At 44.6% G+C, this 22,189-nt stretch overlaps 2 protein-coding genes across 2 annotated transcripts in view; one reads left to right on the top strand and one right to left on the bottom strand.

The window, feature by feature from the left end:
- Nucleotides 1-7,328, bottom strand: part of LOC122920026 (mucin-2-like) — a 126,271-nt gene extending 118,943 nt beyond the window's left edge. The window contains exons 1-3 of the mRNA XM_044269235.1: nucleotides 7,250-7,328; nucleotides 5,462-5,487; nucleotides 4,689-4,808 (exon numbers count right to left, since the gene is read on the bottom strand). Coding sequence (XP_044125170.1) covers nucleotides 4,689-4,808; nucleotides 5,462-5,487; nucleotides 7,250-7,328 — 225 coding nt within the window. The remainder of the gene's footprint in view (nucleotides 1-4,688; nucleotides 4,809-5,461; nucleotides 5,488-7,249) is intronic.
- An 8,585-nt stretch (nucleotides 7,329-15,913) lies between these two features.
- Nucleotides 15,914-19,256, top strand: LOC122920025 (uncharacterized protein K02A2.6-like). The gene has a single exon (XM_044269234.1). The coding sequence runs from the start codon at nucleotides 15,932-15,934 to the stop codon at nucleotides 19,220-19,222; it is 3,291 nt and encodes a 1,096-aa protein (XP_044125169.1). The 5' UTR covers nucleotides 15,914-15,931; the 3' UTR covers nucleotides 19,223-19,256.
- Nucleotides 19,257-22,189: the final 2,933 nt, after the last annotated feature.

Genomic DNA, 22,189 nt, shown 5'->3' with positions numbered 1-22,189 from the left:
CCCCATCAGTCTGTCACATCACCCCCATGCATACCAGGGAAACTGTCTGAGCCTCAAGTTATGCAGCAGTCTCTTATGCTGTTTGAAGACTCTGCTGGCAGGGTTTCCCAAGGGCATCCACCTAGCCCTTCCCCAGTGGTGGAAGACATAGAATGCACTGACGCACAACCACTTATGTTTCCTGATGATGAGGACATGGGAATACCACCTCAGCAAGTCTCTGATGATGACGAAACACAGGTGCCAACTACTGCGTCTTTCTGCAGTGTGCAGACTGAACAGGAGGTCAGGGATCAAGACTGGGTGGAAGACGATGCAGGGGACGATGAGGTCCTAGACCCCACATGGAATGAAGGTCGTGCCACTGACTTTCACAGTTCGGAGGAAGAGGCAGTGGTGAGACCGAGCCAACAGCGTAGCAAAAGAGGGAGCAGTGGGCAAAAGCAGAACACCCGCCGCCAGGAGACTCCGCCTGCTACTGACCGCCGACATCTGGGACCGAGCACCCGAAAGGCAGCTTCAAGGAGTTCCCTGGTATGGCACTTCTTCAAACAATGTGCTGACGACAAGACCCGAGTGGTTTGCACGCTGTGCCATCAGAGCCTGAAGCGAGGCATTAACGTTCTGAACCTGAGCACAACCTGCATGACCAGGCACCTGCATGCAAAGCATGAACTGCAGTGGAGTAAACACCTTAAAACCAAGGAAGTCACTCAGGCTCCCCCTGCTACCTCTTCTGCTGCTGCCGCCTCAGCCTCTTCTGCTGCTGCCGCCTCGGCCTCTTCTGCTGCTGCCGCCTCGGCCTCTTCCTCCGCCTCTGGAGGAACGTTGGCACCTGCCGCCCAGCAAACAGGGGATGTACCACCACCACCACCTCCGTCACCAAGCGTCTCAACCATGTCACACGGCAGCGTTCAGCTCTCCATCTCACAAACATTTGAGAGAAAGTGTAAGTTCCCACCTAGCCACCCTCGATCCCTGGCCCTGAATGCCAGCATTTCTAAACTACTGGCCTATGAAATGCTGTCATTTAGGCTGGTGGACACAGACAGCTTCAAACAGCTCATGTCGCTTGCTGTCCCACAGTATGTTGTTCCCAGCCGCCACTACTTTTCCAAGAGAGCCGTGCCTTCCCTGCACAACCAAGTATCCGATAAAATCAAGTGTGCACTGCGCAACGCCATCTGTAGCAAGGTCCACCTAACCACAGATACGTGGACCAGTAAGTATGGCCAGGGACGCTATATCTCCCTAACTGCACACTGGGTAAATGTAGTGGCAGCTGGGCCCCAGGCGGAGAGCTGTTTGGCGCACGTCCTTCCGCCGCCAAGGATCGCAGGGCAACATTCTTTGCCTCCTGTTGCCACCTCCTCCTTCTCGGCTTCCTCCTCCTTTTCTTCCACCTGCTCATCCAGTCAGCCACACACCTTCACCACCAACTTCAGCACAGCCCGGGGTAAACGTCAGCAGGCCATTCTGAAACTCATATGTTTGGGGGACAGGCCCCACACCGCACAGGAGTTGTGGCGGGGTATAGAACAACAGACCGACGAGTGGTTGCTGCCGGTGAGCCTCAAGCCCGGCCTGGTGGTGTGCGATAATGGGCGAAATCTCGTTGCAGCTCTGGGACTAGCCAGTTTGACGCACATCCCTTGCCTGTTGCATGTGCTGAATTTGGTGGTGCAGAAGTTCATTTACAACTACCCCGACATGTCAGAGCTGCTGCATAAAGTGCGGGCCGTCTGTTCGCGCTTCCGGCGTTCACATCCTGCCGCTGCTCGCCTGTCTGCGCTACAGCGTAACTTCGGCCTTCCCGCTCACCGCCTCATATGCGACGTGCCCACCAGGTGGAACTCCACCTTGCACATGCTGGACAGACTGTGTGATCAGCAGCAGGCCATAGTGGAGTTTCAGCTGCAGCACGCACGGGTCAGTCGCACTGCGGAACAGCACCACTTCACCACCAATGACTGGGCCTCCATGCGAGACCTGTGTGCCCTGTTGCGCTGTTTTGAGTACTCCACCAACATGGCCAGTGGCGATGACGCCCTTATCAGCGTTACAATACCACTTCTATGTCTCCTTGAGAAAACACTTAGGGCGATGATGGAAGAGGAGGTGGCCCAGGAGGAGGAGGAGGAGGAAGAGGGGTCATTTTTAGCACTTTCAGGCCAGTCTCTTCGAAGTGACTCAGAGGGAGGTTTTTGGCAACAGCAGAGGCCAGGTACAAATGTGGCCAGCCAGGGCCCACTACTGGAGGACGAGGAGGACGAGGATGAGGAGGAGGTGAAGGAGGATGAGGATGAAGCATGGTCACAGCGGGGTGGCACCCAACGCAGCTCGGGCCCATCACTGGTGCGTGGCTGGTGGGAAAGGCAGGACGATGACGATACGCCTCCCACAGAGGACAGCTTGTCCTTACGCCTGGGCAGCCTGGCACACATGAGCGACTACATGCTGCAGTGCCTGCGCAACGACAGCAGAGTTGCCCACATTTTAACGTGTGCGGACTACTGGGTTACCACCCTGCTGGATCCACGCTACAAAGACAATGTGCCCACCTTACTTCCTGCACTGGAGCGTGATAGGAAGATGCGCGAGTACAAGCGCACGTTGGTAGACGCGCTACTTAGAGCATTCCCAAATGTCACAGGGGAACAAGTGGAAGCCCAAGGCCAAGGCAGAGGAGGAGCAAGAGGTCGCCAAGGCAGCTGTGTCACGGCCAGCTCCTCTGAGGGCAGGGTTAGCATGGCACAGATGTGGAAAAGTTTTGTCAACACGCCCCAGCTAACTGCACCACTACCTGATACGCAACGTGTTAGCAGGAGGCAACATTTCACTAACATGGTGGAACAGTACGTGTGCACACCCCTCCACGTACTGACTGATGGTTCGGCCCCATTCAACTTCTGGGTCTCTAAATTGTCCACGTGGCCAGAGCTAGCCTTTTATGCCTTGGAGGTGCTGGCCTGCCCGGCGGCCAGCGTTTTGTCTGAACGTGTATTCAGCACGGCAGGGGGCGTCATTACAGACAAACGCAGCCGCCTGTCTACAGCCAATGTGGACAAGCTGACGTTCATAAAAATGAACCAGGCATGGATCCCACAGGACCTGTCCGTCCCTTGTCCAGATTAGACATTAACTACCTCCCCTTAACCATATATTATTGTACTCCAGGGCACTTCCTCATTCAATCCTATTTTTATTTTCATTTTACCATTATATTGCAAGGCTACCCAAAGTTGAATGAACCTCTCCTCTGTCTGGGTGCCGGGGCCTAAATATATGCCAATGGACTGTTTCAATGTTGGGTGACGTGAAGCCTGATTCTCTGCTATGACATGCAGACTAATTCTCTGCTGACATGAAGCCAGATCCTCTGTTACGGGACCTCTCTCCTCTGCCTGGGTGCTGGGCCTAAATATCTGACAATGGACTGTTGCAGTGGTGGCTGACGTGAAGCCTGATTTTCTGCTATGACATGCAGACTAATTCTCTGCTGACATGAAGCCAGATCCTCTGTTACGGGACCTCTCTCCTCTGCCTGGGTGCTGGGCCTAAATTTATGAAAATGGACTGTTGCAGTGGTGGGTGACGTGAAGCCTGATTCTCTGCTATGATATGAAGACTTATTCTCTGCTGACATGAAGGCAGATTGTCTGTTACGGGACCTCTCTCCTCTGCCTGGGTGCTGGGCCTAAATTTATGAAAATAGACTGTTGCAGTGGTGGGTGACGTGAAGCCTGATTCTCTGCTATGACATGAAGACTGATTCTCTGCTGACATGAAGCCAGATTGTCTGTTACAGGATCTCTCTCCTCTGCCTGGGTGCTGGGCCTAAATTTATGAAAATGGACTGTTGCAGTGGTGGCTGACGTGAAGCCTGATTCTCTGCTATGATATGAAGACTGATTCTCTGCTGACATGAAGCCAGATTGTCTGTTACGGGACCTCTCTCCTCTGCCTGGGTGCTGGGCCTAAATATCTGACAATGGACTGTTGCATTGGTGGCTGACGTGAAGCCTGATTCTCTGCTATGACATGAAGACTGATTCTCTGCTGACATGAAGCCAGATTCTCTGCCACGGGACCTCTCTCCTCTGCCTGGGTGCCAGGGCCTAAATATCTGAGAATGGACTGTTCCAGTGGTGGGTGACGTGAAGCCAGATTCTCTGCTATGGGACCTCTCTCCAATTGATTTTGGTTAATTTTTATTTATTTAATTTTTATTTTAATTCATTTCCCTATCCACATTTGTTTGCAGGGGATTTACCTACATGTTGCTGCCTTTTGCAGCCCTCTAGCCCTTTCCTGGGCTGTTTTACAGCCTTTTTAGTGCCGAAAAGTTCGGGTCCCTATTGACTTCAATGGGGTTCGGGACGAAGTTCGGATCGGGTTCGGATCCCGAACCCGAACATTTCCGGGAAGTTCGGCCGAACTTCTCGAACCCGAACATCCAGGTGTTCGCTCAACTCTACCGATGACCTATCCAGAGGATAGGTTGTCAGTAAAAAAAACTGTTGGAAATCCCATTTAAAGAAGTTATTCAATTTAATGAAATTTTTTATATCATTACATAGTAAAAAGTGCTACAGGTTTCTAATATATTTAGGTTAACATTTTTAAAATTTCAGTTTTCAATGAAAACTTCATATATTAGATACAAGATATTGGCATATAATGAGTGCAACACTTACCGTCAAGGCTTTGTTTAAGAAAATGGTAACTCCTTTAAGGCAAGTGTCTGTATCCTTTATTCCACAATGATTCAATTCACCCAAAATAGTAAAGCGCAAATTCATGCAATCCTAAGGAATAAATACAATTCATTAAAGAGGTTGTCCCACAAAGAAATATTCTAAAGTTTTCAAACCAGCCCCTGGATCAGAATACTTTTGTAATTGCATGAATTTATAATAGTTACTAAGTCATTCAATAAAATCTATCTGCATAGCGCCACCTGCTGTTTGCTCTTTTTTAGTTTCTCTTTCCTGCTCACTGAGATGGAAGCACATGCTCAGTTCCATTCTTCAACTGTCACTAAAAGAAAATACATTCTTCCTGAGAAAGGACACTTCCGTAGGAAGTGAATAGTTGTGGTGACCTGTGTAACATCTAAATGGTAGCTGCAGAGGATCTGCAAGGATGAGTATTATTTTTTTTTGTTACACCACCGTTAGCTATATACAAAAAAATTATTACTGCTGGACAACCCTTTGAAAATAAAAAGCTAATGACACTTCTAGTACATACTATACAAATATATTTCCGAGACTCTGAATCTGTATCAATGAATATGTTTTACGTCCCAAGTAAAATAGCTATTGAGAGAGTTATATTTGTCATACCTTCGAAATTACATAACAACATTCACCATGCATATTATATCGTAACTGATCAAATGTGGTTACGTGTGTGCCTCCTTCTATGGAACAGGTTTCAGAGCAAGGAATGACTGTACAATTCCATCTTCCACTATAGCATAAACTGTAAATCAAGAACATTTAAAAACTATCATAGTCATAATATAAAATAACCCTGTTTAATGAGGGAAAAGTCTGGGATGAAAACGTTCAATCTTCTTTAAAATACAAGTTGATTTTGAAATATAGTAAGTTCATGTTTGAATAAAACATCTATCTTAGAACGCATTCACACAACCACGCCGTGTTTTGAGGTCTGCAAATTGCGGATCACCAAAGCACAGATGCCGCCCGTATGCATTCCGCATTATAGAAATGTCTATTCTTGTTCTCGATTGTGGACAAGAATCGAACCTGCTGTATATTTTTGCAGGTCCACACCCACTCTGTTTACACTTTGTGAATTATGAAAGCTCCTGGGACCTACATGGCAAGGGTCCGAATAACCTAATTTACCCTATGTATGCCAGTAAAATTTCATGTTATAGAAAGATGGGTGGCACTGTGAGTGTCTGAGAGTGCCTGATGAAAGATGACCATTACAGAAACCACTAGATACAGTATCTTCAAAACACAGTCTGTGTTGGACCTTTTGAAATGATCTCCGTTTTAGAAGATGCTAAAAATATTGATCTTTCCCTTGGACTGAACGGTCAGATCCCAAGCCTCTCAATCCAATGCTTTTAATAATTCATACATTAATTTAATCATACAAATAAACCTTTAAAAACACTCAGAACAAAAGCAGCACTGACTTTGGGTTTTGTCCTGTTGGCTTTTACTAGGATACAAGTCCAACTGCTTGAAAAAACTGGACAGGACAAGACCCAGAGTTGTGCTATAGCATGGCGTTCTGCTTCTGTTTGAGCCCTTTTAAAAATTACACATCTTGTGAAGAAGTTGAAGATAATTACAAAAGGCCCAACACATTTGCAGATTGTATCTAAGATACACAGTACTGTAGAAGGTGGTGAACTACAACATCCCTTCCCCTTCAAATCACTGTTCTGTAATTAGACTGTGGCCAACATTGACCCCTGTGGTGCATTTGCTATATCTTGGTACGCTCTATGGACTCCTAATTGTTCTGTTTCACCAGTTCCATTGGTTTAAATATGAGTGTACTAAATATTTGTAGTTGGTTCTCCCAATATATACCTCTGATTAAAGGCATTAACAAAATGTCAATAGTCATACAGTAGTAACATACTTTACCAACCTTTGATCCAAATCATTGGACATTTACAAGCCACAAGCTGTTCTGTATGGATACCCCCAAAACAGATATTTATAACCTTCTAAGAGCTCATGCACACTGCCGTAGTTTTGGTCTCCATCTGATCAGCTTTTTTTTTGCAGAACAGATGGTGGACCCATTCATCTCAATGGGGCCGCAAAGATGTGGACAGCACACTAGTTCCACGGCCCTGCAAAAAAATAAAACATGTCCTATTCTTGTCCGTTTTGAGGACAAGGCTAGGGCATTTCTAAAGAAGTAAAAAAAATATGCCGGCTGGATCTCGGATGGTATCTGTTTTTTGCAGATCCACAAAAACAGCTAGGTTGTGTCCGTGAGCCCTAATAGAGAAGTACTGTAGAATCAAATCCATCAAGGGTGTAGGACAGCTCCGAATTGCTTGTTTTCTAGCATTGTGTATATACTGTAGTACAAACATTTAAACCGATTCGCTCCTTAACAGTTATTGTTATAGAGATAATGAAAAGGCAAATTACTGCTTGCAATTCATTATTACTGAACTGACAACAGGACGTGTTATCTGCAGGACCTTTGTAGGTGAGGCAAAATAAGCATTGTTTTTACTTACCAAGTCCTACAAGAAGTAGAATAGAATTCTCCTGGTTGGTAGATGTTGCCATTGTATCTACAGGGACATTCCTCAGCATGTACGCACTCTTTGCTGCCAACATCATCATATATTAAACCTTTAAACATTGCAATACAGATTTTAAAATCTAAGATGACCATGCACAAAATAGACAAGCTATAGTAAATGGTTTGTTTCTGTCTACAAGGAGATTTGGGGACTATGTCCACCATGAGTTATATACTAAACTGTTTGCTACTGTATTTTTTTATAATTGTTCTTATGGCTACTGTTTCCTTCTTTGTAAGAGACAGTAAAGGTAGACAGAAGATTTTGTAGAATCAGGTTTCGGCTGATCAGTGATTGTTCTTCTCCAATTTAGACTCCCCAGGGCAGTTATGTCCCCCGGTGGAACCCTAGGCATCCACCTACTCACCTAACCCTTAGTCCCAGTCCCACTTTGCACGTCACACAGCAGCCTTTAGGCTTTATTCATGTGTCAGTGATTCACGGACATGTGCTGTTCATGTTCTTCACACGTATCTATTCATTTTAGTGTGTGTATTCACACATCCTTGTATTAGCACGGTATGTGGGTCAGTGCTCTATTTTGCTCATGTTTATGGATCCATTATTCCCATTATAGTCTATGGGTTGTAGAAAACATGGACACAACAAGGACCCAATTCATGTTTTGTCCGTGTTTCACAGACTATTTATAGGAGATGCTCCGAAAATTAATTAATTTAGTAATAGAACATGGATGATACATGGAGCGCAAAAAATGGACATGGACCAAACTGAGTATCCTTCACGGAAATATTTACAGATGAATCACTGACAATCTTATCATGAACACGGACATGTATCACTGGAGAGCCAATTGTTTTTAAAACTCACATAATTAATACAATTTAAGATGCATTCAAGATGTTTCCAGTGATTGTATTAGAAGCATATTATATCTGGAAGGTCAGAATAAAATGTGACAAATGTTATTAATTTTCTAAGCAATATATATATGTTGCTCAGCTGTAAAGCTGCCTAGAGATGGCCACCCTCAAAAGTTGAGGGGATTTAGAGAAGGTGGCCACAACCTTATTGCTGGGTTAGGGTTGATCATGTGCATTTTAAAATTTGATACAAGAAAAAGCTAATAAGGGATCCAGTAATGTACTAGAGAATCGGGCAATGCCGGATCAAGTACTGACAATAGGTCATCAATATACAGTTGCAATAAAAAGTATGTGAACCCTTTGGAATGATATGGATTTCTGCACAAATTGGTCATAAAATGTAATCTGATCTTCATCTAAGTCACAACAATAGACAATCACAGTCTGCTTAAACTAATAACACACAAATAATTAAATGTTACCATGTTTTTACTGAACACACCATGTAAACATTCACAATGCAGGTTGAAAAAGTATGTGAACACCTAGACTAATGACATCTCCAAGAGCTAATTGATGTGAGGTGTCAGCCAACTGGAGTGCAATCAATGAGATGAGATTGTTAGTTACAGCTGCCCTATAAAAAACACACTAGTTCTGGGTTTGCTTTTCACAAGAAGCATTGCCTGATGTGAACGATGCCTCGCACAAAAGAGCTCTCAGAAGACCTACAATTAAGAATTGTTGACTTGTATAAAGCTGGGAAGGGTTATAAAAGTATCTCCAAAAGCCTTGCTGTTCATCAGTCCACGGTAAGACAAATTGTCTATAAATGGAGAAAGTTCAGCACTGCTGCTACTCTCCCTAGGAGTGGCCGTCCTGTAAAGATGACTGCAAGAGCACAGCGCAGACTGCTCAATGAGGTGAACAAGAATCCTAGAGTGTCAGCTAAAGACTTACAAAAGTCTCTGGCATATGCTAACATCCCTGTTAGCGAATCTACAATACGTAAAACACTAAACAAGTATGGATTTCAAGGGAGAATACCATAGAGGAAGCAAAAAAAAAAAAAACATTGCTGCATGTTTACAGTTTGCACAAGAGCACCTGGATGTTCCACAGCAGAACTGGCAAAATATTCTGTGGACAGATGAAACCAAAGTTGAGTTGTTTGAAAGAAACACACAACATTATGTGTGGAGAAAAAGAGGCACATCACACCAACATCAAAACCTCATTCCAACTGTGAAGTATGGTGGTGAGGGCATCATGGTTTTGGGCTGCTTTGCTGCGTCAGGGCCTGGACGGATTGATATCATCAAAGGAAAAATGAATTCCCAAGATTATCAAGACATTTTGCTGGAGAACTTAAGGCCTTCTGTCCACCGGCTGAAGCTCAACAGAAGATGGCTGTTGCAACACGACAATGACCCAAAGCATATAAGTAAATCAACAACAGAATGACTTAAACAGAAGAAAATACGCCTTCTGGAGTGGCCCAGTCAGAGTCCTGACCTCATCCCGATTGAGATACTGTGGCATGACCTCAAGAAAGCGATTCACACCAGACATCCCAAGAATATTGCTGAACTGAAACAGTTCTGAAAGGAGGAATGGTCAAGAATTACTCCTGACCGTTCTGCACGTCTGATCTGCAACTACAGGAAACGTTTAGTTGAAGTTATTGCTGCCAAAGGAGGTTCAACCAGTTATTAAATCCAAGGGTTCACATACTTTTTCCACCTGCACTGTGAATGTTTACATGGTGTGTTCAATAAAAACATGGTAACATTTAATTATTTGTGTGTTATTAGTTTAAGCAGACTGTGATTGTCTATTGTTGTGACTTAGATGAAGATCAGATCACATTTTATGACAAATTTGTACAGAAATCCATACGATTCCAAAGGGTTCACATACTTTTTCTTGCAACTGTATATGAGCTGCCCAACCTCTTCAAGGTTTGGGGTCTAAATTACATTTAAAGTTTGTTCTGGGGGTTTGATGGTCCCATTTTTTATTTTATATAGCGAGTGTTGAGCAAGCATGCTCGGCCGAACACCGCAATGCTCGAGTCAGTGTATTTAAATCTAATTTAGCCTCTATTTTTATGCAGAAGATCGCTGTACAGTGAGGAAATCCCTCAGTGTGAGTCCACGGCTTAGGAGTCCCTGCTCTGACTCCATATATAGCTATGTCCATATATGGAGTCAGTGCTTGTAGACACCTCAGTGTATTTAAATCAAATTTAGCCTGTACTTATGTAATAGCTGCATAGCCAGTTACTAAAAAAAATATGAGACTTCTACTTTACTGTACCTCTACTGAGACCTATACAGTAGAAGTCTCATATTTTTTATTTTTGTGACTGGATATGTAGCTATATAGTGTAGTAGTTAAAGTTCTGCGCTATGATGCAGCAGCTGTGAGCTTAAATCCCACCACAAACTTTTTCAGAAATATATAATTAATAATAATAATAATAACTTATTCTAAATATACGTGTAAATATATTATGCCTAAAAAAAAAAAATATATATATATATATATATATATATATATGTTTTTATTTAAATAAAGTTTAGCCTCTATTTCTACTATATAGGTCTCAGTAGAAGTACAGTACAGTAGAAGTCTCATTTTTATTTTATTTTTTAACCCCTTAAGGACACGGCCATATTTAACCTTAAAGGGAGTCTGTCACCTCCATATGGCCATATACAGTGCTTGCATGGCTCTGTAGCACACCTATACAGGATTGTAACGGTACCTTTGTTCTTTTCTTTGGAGTTGCACCAGCAGGAAAAGCGAAGTTTAATTCATATGCAAATGAGCACTCGCAGTGCCCAGGGCGGCGTTCAGTGTGTAGGAGCCCAGGCTGCTCTGCCTTCTTTTCACTTTACTCCTCCCCAGCCTCTGACTTTGCCCGCCCTCCAAGTCTCTTGCCTCATGGATATGTACGGACTTGGAGGGCGTGCAAAGGCATATGAATTAAACTTAGTTTTTTCTGCTGGTGCAAGTCTAAAGAAAAGAACAAAGGTACCATTACAATCCTGTATAGGTGTGCTACAGAGCCATGTAAGCACTGTATATGGTCATATGGAGGTGACAGACTCCCTTTAAGAACCAGGCCATTTTTTGCAAATCTGACTAGTGTCACTTTATGTGTGAATAACTTTAAAACGCTTTTACTTATACAGGCAATTCTGAGACAATTTTTAGGGTACATATGATTTTTGTTTGCTTTATATTACATTTTTGTGAGGCAAGGTTACCAAAAATAGAAATTCTGAAATTTTATCTCCATTTGCCATATACTGTTGAGGAACACCTAAAGGGTTAATAAAGTTTATAAAATCAGTTTTGAATGCCTTGAGGGGTGCAGTTTCTTATATGAAGTCACTTTTATGGAGTTTCCGACTCTAGGGGTGCATCAGGGGTTCTTGAAATGGGACATGGTGCCAAAAAAAAAAGGCCATCAAAATCTTCCTACAAGAAACCATACGGGGTTCCTTTTCTTCTGCTCCCTGCCGTTTGGGCATACAGCAGTTTACGATCACATATGGGGTGTTTCTGTAAACTGCAGAATCAGGGTAATGAATGTTAAGTTTTGTTTGGCTGTTAACCCTTGCTTTGTTACTGGAAAAACACGGCTTAAAATGAAAAATTTGCCCAAAAATTGCTGTTTTGGCACCGTTTTTATTAAATTTTTTTGACCGTGTTCATCTGAGGGGTTAGGTCATGGGGTATTTTTATAGAGAAGATTCTTATAGACGTGGTGATGCCTAATATGTCTACTTTTTTTAAATGTATTTAGGTTTTACACTATATTATTATTTTATAAACAAAAAAAAAAACATTTTAGTATCTCCATAGTCTGAGTCACTTTTTTTTTATTTATTTTTAGCTGATTATCTTAGGTAGGGGCTAATTTTTTGTGGGATGAGAGGACGGTTTTATTGGCACTATTTTGGGGGGCATATGACTTTTTTATTGCTTGCGATAGCACTTTTTATGATGTAAGGTTACAAAAAAGTGTTTTTTTTACAGTGTTCATCTGAGGGGTTAGGTCATGGGGTATTTTATATAGCAGATTCTTACGGACGTGGCGATACCTAATATGTCTACTTTTTTATTTGTTTCAGTTTCACAAAATAATATTTTTGAAAAAAAAATAGTTTTTCTTTAGTGTCTCAAGTCTGAGAACAATCATTTTTTTAGATTTGTCAGTGGCTAAATGGATTTAAAATTGAGGAAGGGGATTTAAAATTTAGTAATCCATGGAAGTCTGGTACTCCCTGAAGCAACCGTCAATGCAGGGGCCCGGATGATCGGGGCACGTGTCACATTGAGTGGTGGTGTCCTTCCGTATCCCCCTCCTGTTACACACTCTGCACTTTTTGGGACCGTACCTTCTTTTCAGTATGGGGGAACCACACCTGGAAAGTGTTGGCCAGGGACGATCCGGGCGCCTCCAGTTCCCGAGGTACTACAGCCTGCTCTTTCCCGGTCAGAAAAGATCAGGGCCTTGAGGACTGCCTCATAGAACTGAAGGAATTTCCCTGTGTTGCCAGCGCTCTGGGACAGCACAAAAGAGTTATACAAGGCAACCTGTACCAAGTAGACCGCAACTTTTATGTACCATGCCTGGGTTTTGCGCATGGCATTATATGGCTTGAGGACTTGATCAGAGAGATAAACTTCTTCCATATACCGATTGTAGTCGACGATACAATCAGGCTTGGAGACCGTTGCCACGGTACCTCGAACAGGGACAAGGTGATGCCGTTACCATGAATTGTGGACAGTACAAGGACATCCCTCTTGTCCTTTTATCTGACCAGCAACAGGTTTCCATTAGCAAGGGCACGGGTCTCACCCCTGGGGATAGGTACCTGCAGGGGGTGGGTAGGAAGGTTGCGTTGATTTTTCCACACTGTCCCACAAGCGGACATGGATCTGGCGGTGAGGGACTGGAACAAGGGATACTAGTATAAATGTTATCCATGTACAAGGTTTATCTAGCAGTGGGTGCATAAGGTCCCACACAAGTTTCTCACTTACACCCAGAGGTTCAATACGGGAATCTCGCCCCTCGTACACACGAAACTTGTAAGTGTACCCTGAGGTACTCTCACAAAGTTTGTACAGCTTTGAGGGAACATACTGGCAGAAAATGAGTCTCCCCTTGAAAGCAATGAGAGACTTATTGTGATGTTGTGATAGATCACTGTGACCTTTACCCTTTTTCTCCTGATGCATGACGGGGGAGGAGGAGCTGTACCAGGAAGTCAGACAGTGTGTGTGAGGGGACATAACAGTGGCGACGTGGATTGTGGATTTTAGCACACATGGCCTTCATAGGGTTTATTCAACCATTTGATCCTGCAGCTGAGTCATGGATCTCCTGGGTGGAGAGGCTGGAACAGTATATGGAAGCGAATAATGTGACTGTTGAAAAGAGAAGTGCAGTTTTTCTCACTGCATTGGGTCAAGCTGCATATGGAACCCTCAGAGACCTTGTTTCTCCAGACAAGCCAGCCTCTAAGTCCCTGCCTGAGTTAATTCAGACGCTACATACACACTACAACCCGAAGCCGTTGGAAATCGCGGAGCGGTTTAAATTCTACGGTAGAAGGCAGCAGGCCGGGGAGGATATAAAGACATACAGTGGCGGAAATAATTATTTGACCCCTCACTGATTTTGTAAGTTTGTCCAATGACAAAGAAATGAAAAGTTTTAGAACAGTATCATTTCAATGGTAGGTTTATTGTAACAGTGGCAGATAGCACATCAAAAGGAAAATCGAAAAAATAACTTTAAATAAAAGATAGCAACTGATTTGCATTTCATTGAGTGAAATAAGTATTTGAACCCCTACCAACCATTAAGAGTTCTGGCTCCCACAGAGTGGTTAGACACTTCTACTCAATTAGTCACCCTCATTAAGGACACCTGTCTTAACTAGTCACCTGTATAAAAGACACCTGTCCACAGAATCAATCAATCAAGCAGACTCCAAACTCTCCAACATGGGAAAGACCAAAGAGCTGTCCAAGGATGTCAGAGACAAAATTGTAGACCTGCACAAGGCTGGAATGGGCTACAAAACCATTAGCAAGAAGCTGGGAGAGAAGGTGACAACTGTTGGTGCGATTGTTCGAAAATGGAAGGAGCACCAAATGACCATCAATCGACCTCGCTCTGGGGCTCCACGCAAGATCTCACCTCGTGGGGTGTCAATGGTTCTGAGAAAGGTGAAAAAGCATCCTAGAACTACACGGGAGGAGTTAGTTAATGACCTCAAATTAGCAGGGACCACAGTCACCAAGAAAACCATTGGAAACACATTACACCGCAATGGATTAAAATCCTGCAGGGCTCGCAAGGTCCCCCTGCTCAGGAAGGCACATGTGCAGGCCCGTCTGAAGTTTGCCAATGAACACCTGAATGATTCAGAGAGTGACTGGGAGAAGGTGCTGTGGTCTGATGAGACCAAAATAGAGCTCTTTGGCATTAACTCAACTCGCTGTGTTTGGAGGAAGAAAAATGCTGCCTATGACCCCCAAAACACCGTCCCCACCGTCAAGCATGGGGGTGGAAACATTTTGCTTTGGGGGTGTTTTTCTGCTAAGGGCACAGGACAACTTATTCGCATAAACGGGAAAATGGACGGAGCCATGTATCGTGAAATCCTGAGCGACAACCTCCTTCCCTCTGCCAGGAAACTGAAAATGGGTCGTGGATGGGTGTTCCAGCACGACAATGACCCAAAACATACAGCAAAGGCAACAAAGGAGTGGCTCAAGAAGAAGCACATTAAGGTCATGGAGTGGCCTAGTCAGTCTCCGGACCTTAATCCAATCGAAAACCTATGGAGGGAGCTCAAGCTCAGAGTTGCACAGAGACAGCCTCGAAACCTTAGGGATTTAGAGATGATCTGCAAAGAGGAGTGGACCAACATTCCTCCTAAAATGTGCGCAAACTTGGTCATCAATTACAAGAAACGTTTGACCTCTGTGCTTGCAAACAAGGGTTTTTCCACCAAGTATTAAGTCTTTTTTTGTTAGAGGGTTCAAATACTTATTTCACTCAATGAAATGCAAATCAGTTGCTATCTTTTATTTAAAGTTATTTTTTCGATTTTCCTTTTGATGTGCTATCTGCCACTGTTACAATAAACCTACCATTGAAATGATACTGTTCTGAGACTTCTCATTTCTTTGTCATTGGACAAACTTACAAAATCAGTGAGGGGTCAAATAATTATTTCCTCCACTGTATATCATTGCTTTACGTAAACTGGCTGCCACTTGTCAGTTTGGAGACTACCTACAGACGGCTCTCCGTGACATGTTCGTCATGGGACTCTGCGACCCAGCCATACAGAAACGTTTACTCACAGAACCCGACTTGACTCTGACGAAAGCCACTGACCTTGCTACGGTCATGGAGTTGGCAACACGGGACGCCACCCTACTGAAGGCACCACCTACAACTCCTGCAAGCCAGGGTGAGGAAATATTCCACACTGCTATCACTCAACGCTCGAGACGCCCGTCCCCTGCCACTCAGCTTAAACCTCGCCACCCTAATTCTTCTGTCTCTGGGACCCCGACTTGCTACCGTTGTGGTAACACTACTCACAGTGCGCCTGCTTGCAAGTTCAAGGATGTCGTTTGTTTTCGCTGTGGGAAGACTGGTCATATTGGGCGCGTTTGCCGCAGCTCTCGCTCCCCGAACACTACCACCAAAGATAGACGTAAACAGACATTCCGTGTGGATATGGACAATAACGGTTTTAGCTCTGATGAGGAGACATGTGTCCAGCATGTTGGACTGTTTCGAGTAGCTGGGAGTACTCCGGCGATTAAAGTGGATGTCACACTCAATGGCTGTCCTGTCTCCATGGATGTTGATACAGGGGCAGCTGTGTCTGTCATTTCATGGACTGATTTAAAGGCATCGGGTCTGTCCCTGCCGCTAAAACCTACAAAGCTCACGCTACAAACCTACAGCAAGGAACTACTACAGCCCTTGGGTTATGTAAAGCCCCTTGTTACATTAGGCAACCACAGTCAAAGTCTACGCCTTTATGTTGTAAGGAATGGAGGTCCTCCGCTGTATGGAAGGGACTGGATCAAAGCCCTGGGCATGCCTCCTTTTACCATTGGCCAATGTACATTGCTTTCTAAAGTAGACCATTGGGTGGAATCCCTGAAGTCACGTTTTAAAGAGGTTTTTGAGGACTCTTTGGGCACCGTAAAAGGAAAGATGGCCCACCTCCTCTTGAAGCCTGGTGCTACACCTCGTTTTTGTAAGGCAAGATCAGTACCTTTTGCCTTGCGGAAAAAAGTGGAAGCAGAGCTGGACCACCTATTGGCTGAAAAGATCATAACGAAAGTGGATAGAAGTGAATGGGCATCACCAATTGTGCCTGTCAAGAAAAAGAATGGAGACATTAGGATTTGTGGTGATTTCAGGGTAGCTCTGAACAACCAACTTCTTGTGGATCAATACCCATTGCCTCGACTTGAAGATTTATTTGGCTCACTGGCTGGGGGGCAAAAGTTTACAAAAATAGACTTAAAGCAAGCTTACCTGCAACTGCAAGTACACCCAGATTCACGCCATCTGTTGACCATTAACACTCATAAAGGATTATTCCAGTATAACCGCATGTTTTTTGGCATAGACCCAGCTCCAGCCATCTGGCAGCGGATCATGGATGAGGTACTGGCAGGAATACCTTTCACCCAATGTCTACTGGATGACATGCTCATCACTGGTCCCACTGATGAAGAACACAGAAAGAATGTTGAAGCTGTGCTAGGGAGACTCCAAAAGTATGGTTTACGTGTCAATCTGTCAAAATGCGAATTTCTCAAGTCTCAACTGGAGTTTTGTGCCCACACGGTGGACCGTCATGGGTTACACACTACTGAAGAAAAGGTTAAAGCCCTTACCCATGCCCCTACCCCCCGGAATGTCACCCAGCTCAGGTCCTACCTTGGCCTCCTAAATTACTACCACCGTTTCTTGCCGAACCTAGCGCACCAGCTCTACCCATTACATCGCTTACTGGATGCAAGAGCTAAATGGATATGGACAGACAAATGTGAAGAAGCTTTTTGGCTTTCTAAAGAACTCATTCTGTCTTCTCGAGTTCTGGTCCACTATGATTTAAAGAAACCCGTCATCCTGGCTTGTGATGCCTCGCCTTATGGACTGGGTGCAGTGCTTTCCCATGTCATGCCGGATGGCACGGAGCGCCCCATTTCTTTTGCCTCCAGGTCTTTAACCTCAGCAGAACAAAACTACTCCCAGATTGACAAGGAAGCTTTGGCCATTGTATGGGCCACAAAAAAAATTCACGCGTACGTCTATGGTCGGGAGTTCACACTTATCACTGACCACAAACCTCTGTTGTCAATACTGAACCCTCAGAAAGGAATTTCTACAACAACCGCATCTCGCTTACAAAGATACGCTTTATTTTTAGGAGCTTATGCTTATTCGATCAGATACCGCTCCCATGATACCCATGGCAATGCAGATGCATTTTCCAGAGATGACCACCCACTAAGAGAGGTACGTGTAGTGGAAGTACACAGGCCACAATCTTGCATGTCCACCTCCCTGATTGCCAAACATACAGCCACAGATCCTTTCCTGTCTCAGATATTCTCTTATGTTCAGACTGGATGGCCAGGGAGTGTTTCAGGTGACTTTCGTCCGTACTTTGCCAGAAAATGTGAGCTTGTGACTAATGCTGGTTGCCTACAATGGGGCAATAGAGTGATTGTACCCCAGTACTTGCAATCAACCATGCTAAGGATACTGCATGAAGGCCATCCTGGTGTGGTGCGCATGAAGCAGCGGGCCCGGAGCTATGTTTGGTGGCCACAAATGGATACAGCAATTGAAGATTATGTTGCTCAATGTCCTGGGTGCTGTCAAGCCCAGCGACCCCAAAAGAGAGGAACCCTGCAACCTTGGCCATGGCCAACAGAACCGTGGTCCAGACTCCATCTTGATTTTGCTGGCCCCATCCAGGGTAAAATGTATTTGATCGTGGTAGATGCACATTCAAAATGGCCGGAGGTTTTTCAAATGCCTTCTATTACCTCAGCTGCTACCATTCTAGTCTTAAGGAAGCTCTTTGCTCAATTTGGCTTGCCTACAGCCATAGTCTCCGACAATGGAACTCAATTTACATCGCATGAGTTTCAATCCTTCCTTAGTGGTTTGGGTGTCCAACACTACAAAACAGCTCCTTATCATCCAGCTTCAAATGGGCTGGCAGAACGATTTGTGCAGTCATTTAAGAAGCACTTACTGTCCACTCTGGACCAGGTTGGACTGTCAGAAGAGAAGCTGCTGGAATTCTTGATCATGTACCGTAACACGAAACACGCTACTACTGGGCTGTCACCGGCTTTTCTTATGTTTGGCAGGCATCTCCGCACCAAACTTGATTTAGTTCGTCCGCAGGAGCAGTCACCAACACCTCCTCCGCCGGGCCGTCTGGGATTCCGTGCCGGTGATCTTGTATGGTCTCAGAATTACAGAGCTTTGCCTCCTTGGCTTCCTGGCGTTATTGATGGAACTCTTGGCAGAAGAATGTACCTTGTCCGCCTGGAGGAAGGCATTTGTGTTCGGCGACACCTTTCACAATTGAGGAAACGCATTTGCCGGCCACTAGTGACAAAACCGACCCTTCTTTCTGACCACCCACCAGAGTCTACTCTGAACTCTGCTGGTGACATATGGCATGGTGTCTGGCATGATCCCACAAGTTTACACCCAAACCCTGAACCGGTTGGTGACCATATTCCTGAGGAGCCCGGACATGTGCCTGAAGTTACAGAGACTGATTTGTCTGTGGGACGCCCACTGACATCTCCAGTACCTTTGACTGACTTTATTCCTCCCGGTGCTGTACCTCTGCGTAGGTCTACCCGTCAAAGACGTCAAACGCCTCGCTGGCAAAGTGCTGAAATCTTACGGGACACATTGGAGGTCAGGGAACAGAGACAAAGGGCTCATGAAGTGCTGCGGAAATCACAGAACTGAATTGGAGATACTACTTGCTGAACTGATCTCGCTTGCCTTGTTATGTTATGTGTTCAACATTTTGTTCTCTTGTTATGTTTTTTTTTTTTTTTGGGGGAGGAAAGGAGGTGTGATGTTGTGATAGATCACTGTGACCTTTACCCTTTTTCTCCTGATGCATGATGGGGGAGGAGGAGCTGTACCAGGAAGTCAGACAGTGTGTGTGAGGGGAACTGGAAGCAGACACATGAGGCTGAGAAGGGATTACATCTGATAAGGACAGAAGCTGTTGGAATAAGACTCCTCCATGTAAGAATGCCATAATGTTCTGAGTAATAAACCTTGCTCTGGTTAAGTAGTACATAGGCCTGTGTGCGTAACTTGTTGAGCAGATATTGGCAGCATTGCCAGCAGCACCTGAGAGACACAGAGTGTCCAGGGGACATAACACTTATCAACCACGACCTCCCTTCCAGGAAGATAGGCCTCCAAAAATTTGGCCCCAAAGTGATCGATAACCAGCCTGATTTTGTACAGGCGGTCATAGGCAGGATCGCCTTGGGGGGACATGCTGCATTATCTGCATAATGCAGGCATTTCCGGATGGCCTCAAACCGGGTGCGTATCATGGCCGTACTGTAAAGTGGGGTCTGGTAGAGGACATCCCCACTCCACTAATGCCTGACACAGTTTTTTTTACTAGGCCCATGTGCAGCACGAGGCGCCAAAACTTCCTCATCTCGGCTGCACTGAACGGAGTGCAACCATTGGCCCTAGCCAAAACAGAGCTCGGGTGTTGAGCAATAAACTGTTGGGCGAACACATTTGTTTGCTCCACCATCAGATTCACAAAGTGGTCACTGAAAAAAAATACTAAAATAGTCATATTCAGTGAAGCCCTGTGTGGGAATCTGGATTCCTGGTTGGATAACAAAATCAGGAATCGCAGGCTCAAAATTCTCTGGGGTACACCATGCAAGTTCACTGGTAGGGGGCTCCGGTGGCCTTAACTGGTGGGCCGGAAAACTAGTACGAGCCCCAGAGCTTCTCATACTAGTGTGGGCCACAGAGTCCCTAGCATGGCGGTCCCCTTGCTCTGCCTGGCTGTGTCTCCACCGCCTTGGGGACTTATCATCATCGCTAGATGATGAGGAGGACGCAGATGACAAAAGGAAAGTGGGACCATCCTCATCCTCACTGGGGCTCTCAGAGTCGGAGGCGAGCTGGGCGTATGTCTACTCGGCTGAAACATCCGGCGGGCCATAGAGGAGTGTGTGTGGGTGCGTGTGTGTGTGTAGAAATCTTTATTTAGTGTGCGTGGGGGCACAGGTGTTTGTGTACTCATCCCTAAAACTAACAGAAAAAAAATATATACTAAATAAAAAAGGCCCAAAAATGTGAAAAAAATAAGAATTCAAACTCGCTGATCAGCCATCTGAAGCTGATCAGCGGTGGGGTATGCGATGCGCTAAAAGTGGCCGGCCGCTAAGAATACCGGCCACAGTCAGCGTACGCAGAAAAAAAAATAATGCCAGGACATCAGGGTGTATCTGTACGCCATGTGTCCTTAAGAGGTTAAAACAACTGGCTATGCAGCTATTATAGCTAAGTGGTAAGTGCCCTGCCTCTACTACTGAAGGTTGTGAGTTTGAATCTCAGCAGAAACTATTCTGAAATACAGGCTAGATTAGATTTAAATACACTGGGGTGTCCCAAAGCACTGACTCCATATATGAACATAGCTATATATGGAGTCAGAGCAGGTACTCCTAAGCCGAACTAGAGTCCCGGTACCCTCCCCTTAGGTGCTCGGTAGAACACCCGAGAATCGCAAAGGGTTTCTACTAGAGCACACAAGCACTTTGGTGCTCCCTCAACACTAATAGTGATATCATCACTCTATAAGATGATTCAGAATATTTTTAGAGCTTCCAATTTTAAGTAGTGGTCACTAACCATTTGAACAAAAGCAGCCTTCCACACAATGTTCATCACAAATGAGTTGCCTTTCTGGATCAGAACAGCTGTTCATACAGGGTGAGCCACACTCCTTAAATATCATATCAGGTGGACAAGATCTGTCTAGAAGAGAACAAAGTAACATGCTACATTAAACGGGCACCTAAAAACTTGTTCTGGTCATAATTAGAGATGAGCAAATAATTGAAAAGTTCTATTTGGCTGATTAACCAAATTTTACAAAAAAATTTGCTTTGTGATGAATTCGCAATTACTTCGTAAGTAGCGGGTGCAGTGACAGAGAGCTGCATCATTGTACCCCTTACCCCGTTCATACATGATCTGAGCGTACAAACTGTGTAAAATGAGAAATAAAAAAAATAATGTAATCCAACTTACCGCCTCTATTTGCTCGCGACGGGCCGGCTACCGACATCTTGCTTGAAGATCTGGAGCAAAATCTCACGCAGCGTCATACATCACCACACACAGGATTTTGGCCAAAATCTTCAATCAAGATGGAGGCTGGCGGCCCTTCGCGAGCAAATGGAGGAGGTAAGTTTGATTTTATTTATTTTTTATTGCTGATTTTACACAGTTTTTACACTCAGATGCCGCGATCCTGTATGAACGCGGCATTTAAGGGGTACAATGATGGGGGCGGCGCTATTAGCTGCTCTCTGTCATTGCACCCGCTACTTACGAAGTAATTACAAATTCGTCACAAATTTGGCACGAAGCTCGAGGAAGTCCTGAAATTCGTGGGATTCGATTCGCTCATCTCTAGTAATAATGTACAGTACAGACCAAAAGTTTGGACACACCTTCTCATTCTAAGAGTTTTCATTATTTTCATGACTTGGAAAATTGTAGATTCACACTGAAGGCATCAAAACTATGAATTAACACATGTGGAATTATATACATAACAAAAAAGTGTGAAACAGCAGAAAATATGTCATATTCTAGGTTCTTCAAAGTAGCCACCTTTTGCTTTGATTACTGCTTTGCACACTCTTGGCATTCTCT

Source organism: Bufo gargarizans, chromosome 10, assembly GCF_014858855.1.
Source record: "Bufo gargarizans isolate SCDJY-AF-19 chromosome 10, ASM1485885v1, whole genome shotgun sequence".
NCBI lineage: Eukaryota > Metazoa > Chordata > Amphibia > Anura > Bufonidae > Bufo > Bufo gargarizans.
The sequence above is the reverse complement of the archived record's forward strand: the minus strand, read 5'-3'. Positions and strand labels throughout refer to the sequence as shown.

Excerpts from the sequence above, each read along its gene's own strand:
- LOC122920025 (XM_044269234.1), top strand. The coding sequence starts at position 15,932 with ATGGACAATAACGGTTTTAGCTCTGATGAGGAGACATGTGTCCAGCAT.